Source organism: Quercus suber, unplaced genomic scaffold (assembly GCF_002906115.3).
Source record: "Quercus suber isolate HL8 unplaced genomic scaffold, Cork oak 2.0 scaffold_64, whole genome shotgun sequence".
NCBI classification, from domain to species: domain Eukaryota; kingdom Viridiplantae; phylum Streptophyta; class Magnoliopsida; order Fagales; family Fagaceae; genus Quercus; species Quercus suber.
The window spans coordinates 569,412-578,502 of NW_027069529.1; the positions used below are offsets into that span (position 1 = coordinate 569,412).

General features: G+C 35.9%; 1 protein-coding gene across 1 annotated transcript in view; it reads right to left on the minus strand.

The window, feature by feature from the left end:
• Positions 1-2,458, minus strand: part of LOC136067247 (uncharacterized) — a 6,208-nt gene extending 3,750 nt beyond the window's left edge. Inside the window, exon 1 of the mRNA XM_065772808.1 lies at positions 2,360-2,458. Coding sequence (XP_065628880.1) covers positions 2,360-2,458 — 99 coding nt within the window. The remainder of the gene's footprint in view (positions 1-2,359) is intronic.
• Positions 2,459-9,091: the final 6,633 nt, after the last annotated feature.

Below are 9,091 nucleotides of genomic sequence, written 5' to 3' on the forward strand. Positions count from 1 at the left end.
TTTACTGATGACATTACCCCTACATCATTTCCAATGAGTAGAATATCATCAACATAAAGCACTAGGAACATTACTACTTTATCTTGATGTCTTTTGTACACACATGGTTCATCAAGATTTTGTTCAAAACCAAATGTCTTGATTGCTTGATCAAATCTGATGTTCCATGACCTAGATGCTTGCTTAAGTCCATAAATGGACCTTTGCAACTTACATACCATATGCTCTTGGTTCTTTGCTATGAAACCTTCCGGTTGCATCATATAGATTTCCTCTTCAAGATTGCCATTAAGAAATGCAGTCTTGACATCCATTTGCCAAATCTCATAATCAAAATGAGCAGCAATGGATAAGAGAATTCTGATAGATTTAAGCATTGCTACTGGAGAAAAGGTTTCATCATAATCAATACCTTCTTTTTGTGTATACCCTTTCGCCACTAGCCTTGCTTTAAAGGTTTCAACCTTTCCATCTATCCCTCTCTTCCTCTTGTAAACCCATTTGCAACCAACAGGTTTAATGCCGTTAGGCGCCTTTACAAGATCCCAAACTTGATTGGAATACATGGAATCTAATTCAGATTTCATAGCTTGGACCCAATGATGTGCATCTATATCATTTATGCTTCATCATATGTGTAGGGATCCGATTCAACCTCTTCTGAGATAGCTTCATAAGTTTCTCCCAAACCTATGAATCTTATAGGAGGCCGAACAATTCTCCCACTACGACGAGGCACCTGAGTACTAGACATGTCATGAGTAGTATCTTGTGGTGTATCTAATACAGCCACATCATCCCTAGTTTCATCTATTGGTTGTTCATTTACAGATTCATTCATTTCAACCAACACAACTCTACTTCTAGGAGTAAAATTATTCATATAGTCATTTTCCAAGAATTAGCATTTGTACTAACAAAATTTGTTATCTTTATGACTATAGAATAAACTCCAACAGTTCCTTTTGGATACCCACAAAGAAAACCACTTCTGTTTTAGACTGTAACTTGTCAGACTTTCCTTTTAACACATGTGCTGGACAACCCCAAATATGGAGATGTCTCATACTAGGCTTACGCCCATCCACAACTCCACAGGTGTTTTGGAACAGACTTCAAGGTACTAAATTCAGAAGATACATTGCTGTGTTTAAGGCATATCCCCAAAAAGAAATAGGTAGAGTTGAATAACTCATCATTGACCTAACCATATCTAAAAGAGTCTATTCCTTCTTTCTGCTACACCATTTTGTTGTGGAGTTCCAGGTGCAGTCAATTGGGATACAATCCCATTCTTAGTTAAGTAATCCTTAAAATCCCCAAGAAGGTATTCGCCACCACGATCAGATCGAATGGCCTTTATGCGTTTACCTAATTGATTCTTAACTTCAGCCCTAAACTCTTTGAACTTTTCAAAGGTTTCAGACTTCCGTTTCATTAGGTACACATAACCAAATCTTGAGTAATCATCAGTGAAAGTAATGAAATACTCATAGCCACCTCTTGCTTGGATTGACATAGGACCACAAACATCAGAATGCACTAGCTCTAGCAAATCTTGGCTCTTCTACCTTTTGCATTAAAAGGTCGTTTGGTCATTTTACCTTCCAAACAAGATTCACAACTGGAAATTCATCAAAGTCCATGGGCTCTAAAAGTCCATCTTTGATCAGTCTTTGAATCCTATTTGAATTAATATGACCCAAACGCAAGTGCCAAAGATATGCATTACTAGTAGAAGGAAATTTTCTCTTTAATGATTTTACATGAGAGTTATTATCTAATTCAGAATTATATAATTCATGCTTATCAGGAGTTAAAATATAAAGACCATCCACAATATTGCCAAACAGATAAACACTTTATCCTTCTTTATTACAACATTGTCTTTCAGGATAACACAATATCCATGTTTACCTAAGTAAGTAGCAGAAATTAAATTCCTACGAACATTAGGTACATACAAACAGTCTTCAATATTAAAACTCTAGATTCAAAACATAAATTACAACACAACAGCTACAACTGGAATCTTGCTCCCATCAGCCAAAGTAAGAACAACTCCCTTCTTTAAGCTTTCTGGTCTCTCTGGAACCCCTGCAAGGAATTGCAGATATGATTAGTACAACCTGAATCCAACACCAGGAATCCGTGGGATTCTGTACCAAACATATTTCAAGAAGGAAGTATTATTCATACCTTTATTCTTGGCAGCCTTGAATACTGGACAATTCCTCTTCCAATGTCCTTTCTCACCACAATGGAAACACTTTCCTTTGATCTTCTTTCCTTTATCAGCAACCCTAAGGCAACTGTTTACCCTCTTGTTTGGTGAAGTCCTTCTTCTTCTTCTTCTTACCCTTGCCTTTCGACTTAGGTTGAGAAGTAGAAGCTTCACAACATTGGCTTCAACATTGGAAGTACCAAGAATGCCTTCTGCCGCTACCAATTCATTCATTAATTCAGGACAACAGTATAAATCTTTTTATTCATATTATAGTTTAGTTTGAATTCCTTGAATGATTCTGGTAGCGCACTGAGTATCATATCCACTTGGAATTCTCCATCGATATCGGCACCTAAAACTTCCAATGTATTCAGGTTAGAGATCATTGTTAAGACAAATGCTCCCTCACTGAAGTACCTTCAGCCACTTTTTGGTATTATAAATTTGCCTCATGCTCCTTGCCTTGCAGAATGGGCCTTGCTCACCAAACATCTCTTCAGACTTAGCATAATGTCTGAAGCTAAAGTTGCAAAGGTCCATTTATGGACTTAAGCAAGCATCTAGGTCATGGAACATCAGATTTGATCAAGCAATCAAGACATTTGGTTTTGAACAAAATCTTGATGAACCATGTGTGTACAAAAGACATCAAGATAAAGTAGTAATGTTCCTAGTGCTTTATGTTAATGATATTCTACTCATTGGAAATGATGTAGGGGTAATGTCATCGGTAAAGGTTTGGTTGTCAAGCCAATTTGATATGAAGGACTTGGGTGAGGCTAACTTTATTCTAGGGATCAAGTTTTGGCGAGATCGCAAGAATAAAATGTTAGGCTTATCACAAGCTGGATATATAGATAAGGTTCTAGAACGGTTTAGCATGCAAAACTCCAAGAAAGGACTGCTTCCTTTCAGACATGGAGTTCCTCTGTCTGATGACCAAAGGCCTAAGACTCAAGAGGAAGAAGAAATGATGAGACAAGTTCCTTATGCTTCTGCAGTAGGAAGCCTCATGTATGCCATACTTTGTATTAGACCAGATATCTGCTATTCAGTTGGCATGGTCAGCCGATATCAATCAAATCCAGGACCAAAACATTGGCAAGCTGTAAAGCATATTCTCAAGTACCTACGGAGAACGAGAGACTATATGCTTGTTTACCGTTGTGAGGATTTGATTCCCATTGGCTATACAGATTTAGATTTTTAATCGGATCTAGATTTCAGAAAATCCACTTCAGGATGTGTTTTCACCTTGGGAGGTGGAGCCATAAGTTGGCGGAGTATTAAGTAATCTTTTATTGCAGACTCCACCATGGAGGCAGAATATGTTGCTGCTTGTGAAGCAGCAAAGGAAGCTGTATGGCTCAAGAAGTTCCTTTCTGACCTAGGTGTAATAAGAATAGAGCAAGTTCCAATCACATTGTTTTGTGATAACAGTGGAGCAGTTGCACAATCTAAAGATCCAAGGAATCACAAGAAAGGAAAGCATATTGAGAGGAAGTACCATATCATTCGAGATATTGTTGCTCGTGGAGATGTGGTGGTAGCAAAGATTGAAAGTGCAAATAATCTAGCAGATCCATTTACTAAAGCTTTGCCTCAAAGGACTTTCGAGTCACATTTGGAGAGAATGGGAGTTAGATTAGTGCACAATAGTCTTTAGGGCAAGTGGGAGATTGTTAGGATTAGTGCCCTTAAGTCCTATTGTATGATGCCATGTATGATATTAAGTGTGACATTGTGTTTGACATTATGTATGACTTAATATTATGTTTAATAAATTTGTTTTATTATTATCTGAAATAATGGTAACATGAATATTCGGACATTATCATATAGTCCATGAGATGTATAGTATGTGATTTATGTGAAGATTCACAAAATATATAAATCACAAGTTCTTTGTAAACTCAGAATTATAGTTCGTAGTCAGTGATGAAATTGGGCATTTCATCTACGAAGACTATAACATATCAATTACGATGATTTGTCTTGATCATGGAAGTGGAGACTTCTAGTTGATGTGTTAATATGTTTTAAGAGTTAAGACATATTGAACTGGACCGCTGTGAGATTTATTATTCTCCTAAAGACTGTTAAATGAATAATAAATCTCACGACTTACATTTGCATGAACTCTTAATCCTGAGAGAATAATGGACCTGATTATAAGGTGTAGGTTGCTTTGATATATCAGGAGTGAGATCTAAAGTAACAGCCAAAACCTCAGTATATTGGACAGCCACATTTAGTGTTGATGGAACATATATTCTCAAGATGGAATTTATAGTTTCTTAATGGAGATATAAAATATTCCCTTGAGATAAGTTTAATGGGTTTGTTATTCAGAGAGTTAGGCCTAACCACTTTAGTAAGTAGTTACTAAAGTATATATCTATGAAATTAGTTTTCATAAATATATGATGAATAACTTAAAGGATTAAACCGGGTACTCAAGGATCAAGATGTAATAATTTACAAAGTGGTAGTCTACATTAATGACTTTATACTACTACGAATATTTTATGAAGGAGTTGCATGTATAATAAAGTCTTGGGATATAATTTATAGATAAGACCTAGAGTGCAACTATATTTATATAGTGGTATTAAATATAATTAATGGTAACTTTGGACTTGTCAAGAGTTGACAGAAAAGCCCAAGGCCCATTGGAGCTAGTGTCTTATTGGTCCATTTTGGTCCCACTCCAAGCTACACACTTAAGCCCAATTGGTAAGGCCTAAAAGGCCAGCCTAATTAGATAAATTGGTTAGAGACAAAGAGAAAAACGTTCAGATTTTCATAAGTAAGAAACATCATTGTGAAATGGTGTGCATGTGAGTTTTTGTCACTCACTAGTCATCCCTTTGTTACCAATTGAGAGACCACACATCTTGGGCGTTAGTGGAATTGGAGTGAAGATTAAAAGTAGTCCCAAGTGCTTCAATCTTTGTTTTGAAATTCACCGCTTCAAGGTACGATCTCTTGTTCTCAAATTCTGAAATTTACTTAGTACGTGTTATCAATATTGAATGAAGTAGATCTGTTTAAAACTTATTTTTCGCTGCATTTATCTTTATTTCCATCAAACCTTCTCACTGATATGGGTATGATGAGATAAGGATTTGGCTAAATGTACTTCTTAAGGATATGTCAATGGAGAGGGTGAGAGTAGAGGAATTTAGAGAATCAATGAATGAAGATTGTGGATGAGTTAATCTTATTTTTCTCTAGAGTTTCTCTTTCAAAATTCTCTTTGGAAGCTCTTTACATTTTGTAGGAATAAGGGTATTTACAGTAGGGTGTATGAGAAATGCCAAAGGTCAGTTTTCAACAAACAGGGCATTCTAGCGACTCGGTCTTACGACTAAAATGAGTCCGAGCTAACTGCCTAGCCAGACTAGAAGTTTTGTCCTGTAGTGCTCCAGCTGTTTTGACCCTTCAGCTCCCTCTACATGCTTCTCACGTGTGCCATTCTGTCGACTTTCCGATCGCAAGCTAGTAACGAGATCTAGTCGCGAGACTCCCTTGAATTGCACACATCTTGAGTTTTCTTCACACTCTTTCACACACTACCCTTACATGATTCCCACATAAATACAGGGTATCTAATTGCTAAATTACAAACAAAATTTAACACGGAATAAAGGCAACACATGATTGAATAAATTTAACCTTACACAAATGATAACACTAGCTTCGAAAAGCAAACCATAACACTAGACTACACCACACCATAATAACACTATATCGGCCGAAGGTCAATACTTTACCCTGTGTTGGCTAATGTTACAAATTGTCTAGTTGAATGTTTGAAAACATTCTTACTTTATTACAATATTGTCAATACCAATCATATATGAAATAACAAATAATTTCTCAAAAATATAGTTTTGAGTCATTCTTAACATATACAGTTTCAAAGTAACACTTAAGAAATAATAAAATTCATGTATGTGTACAAAGCATTGATAATGGTATAAGTTTTTGAAACTTCACTTTTGCAATTATGTATATATAAATATATTTTTACCAAATATATATATATGAATATACATGTCTTGAGAGACATCATGTTCTGAAGTCCACTTACCTCTAGTTGTTAAACCAAGTTTCACTTCAGTTGTTTGAATCAATGTCAACTAGAACCTAAATAAGGACAAAACGACTCAATAAGAATGGTTACACTAAGGCAGCAATAAAAAAATATAAATTTCACTCTTAAAATTCATATATCACTACTTATTCTGAAACTATAGTTAATTTAGTACTCAATTGCTTTATCAAGTACTCCAAAAATCAGTACCTAGTAAAAAATTCTAATGAGCCGAATATGTAGATCTCTATGTTATTTGATTCTCCCAGTACAAGTTGGCTTCCAAATAATCATATGCTTGTAGATCATATCAACCCAAAATAAATATATAGCATCCATAAAATCTCTAACTGTAGGTGTGATGCCCCAATTTGATTGATTGTGTGATGTGCGTGGGTGTGTAATGAGTCCCACATTTGATATTTACTGGGTTGAACTGGGCTTTATTAACAGCTACAAGGAGCCTCAATTGTGACTAGTCTTTTTGAGGTATAGCGCAGATGTGGCTAGCGCTTTTCCTTGGGTTGTTACATATGGTATCAAAGCCGGCCCGGTAACCCCGTGTGGGCTCGGAGACATTACCCCAAAAAGTGGACCCTAACGAGGACGTTAGGGATTTAAGTGGGGGAGATAAGCTTGTGGCCTAATGGTTGCCACACCAAACATGCATATCTACTAAAAGAATGCAGTTTCAAGCCCTAAACATTTGATAGATTGTAATAGCCCTTGTTGTTTGATTGTGTTTTCATTATTAGGAATAGCTATTCATTAAAATAATGTATAATTATTTCTTATCAAAAGCTCTGGATTCCAAAAAGCCCTTGTTTAGTTGACACACTGCAAATTCTACCACTTGCTATAGTCTATAATTGTTTACTACCCACGAATAAGGATATTAGATTGGCATATTTTCTAAAACCCCAGTAATATTTGTTGCTAATTTTTATTGTGATGCCCTAATTTGATTGATTGTGTGATGTGTGTGGGTGTGTAATGAGTCCTACATCGGGTATTTACTGGGTTGAACTGGGCCTTATTAACAACTACAAAGAGCCTCAATTGTGACTAGTCCTTTTGAGGTATAGCGTAGATGTGGCTAGTGCTTTTCCTTAGGTTGTTACTTATGGTATCAAAGCCGGCTCGGTAACCCCATGTGGGCTCGGAGACACTACCTCACAAAGTGGGCCCTAACGAGGACGTTAGGGATTTAAGTGGGGGAGATTGTGATGCCCCAATTTGATTGATTGTGTGATGTGTGTGGGTGTGCAATAAGTCCCACATCTGGTATTTACTGGGTTGAACTGGGCTTTATTAACAACTACAAGGAGCCTCAATTGTGACTAGTCATTTTGAGGTATAGCGCAGATGTAGCTAGTGCTTTTCCTTAGATTGTTATAGTAGGACTTAGTATTCTATAGCTGGTATTGACAAAAAAATTTAGGAACTCGAAACCATGTTATTGATTACCAGGTTCATAAAGTCATCACCACTAGTAATTAAGCTACGTAAATCCCAAATTAAAAAAAAAAAAAAATCATCTAAAACCTTAAGTCAAGAGTTCGTAAGGAAAAGTTCTTGCAAGACTAATATACTACACTAGCTTTATAGATTATCTCATAGATCTTTGTGAGAGAGGGATACCTGAACACACGAATGCAGTAATTTTTTTTTTCCTGTAATCTCACAGCTTCTCTCTTTGTCTTTTAGTAGGAAGCCCCAACTTACTTACACGTTAAAACTGTTTTCACTTGGGCTGAAATTTAAAACCCACTAAAAACTTAAATAAGCTTCCAAGACTCATATTAAGGTTGTTTAGATGGGCTAGGACTCTAAGAATTCCAATAGTACTTAAACTCCTAACCCAAAAAGGTTTTAATCTCTTATCTTTTCCTTAATTGATAAGGAGACTAAAAGTTAAATATGAATAATCCACAAAATAACTATTCAAGTTATACTTTTTTTTTTTTCCTGGTAGAATATCATAATATAAAATAATATCACTTCCAAAATGAATTAAATAATTCATCAACTCCAAACTAAAAGCAATTAAATTAAATTTAAGTGAGATGGATGTTGCAGTAAACTTCAAACTCAAAGATCAAGGCCAAAAAAGGTCCCAATAAATAAAATTGATTTGAGGATATTTTTTGTACAACTCCCTCTTTGATTGACTATTTTCTAGTGAATCTTATGTGTTTTACCACCAGAATCTCTCATCTTTGAAAAGAACCTTTTATGGCTTTATATAGTCGAAAAATGGGGGTTTGGGGCGACTCCCAGATTATGTGGGCTTCGTTCCAAACCAAGTTTTCAACATAGAAAACTTGTCTTACATAGTTTTTGGAACCTTAGCATGCGTATTCATGCATGTGTACATGTACACATGCATGAAGCATGCGTATGCGGAGCTTGAGCATGTGTACACATACCCGTGTATGTGTACAAAGGCCCTAGGATTTTCATGGCCTTTGTTTTCCAGAACTAAGTTATATTTTCCATAAATACTTTTGTTAAGTCAAATTTCATCTGATTGGGCTCTAAACCAACCTTGGACTTTAGAATTATAACATCACTAAGGAATGAGGGCTTGAATCATAAAGGGTACAAAATGCGGTGTCTACAGATGCCCTTTTTATTTTTTTTATTTTTTTTTTATTCGTGAGCTCTATTGTTGGAATCAAAAGAATAAGAGACAAAACATTTTGTTTCAATGTATAGCTTGGGCCCAACCTAGGCACATGGCAAATAACACGCATAGATAGGGC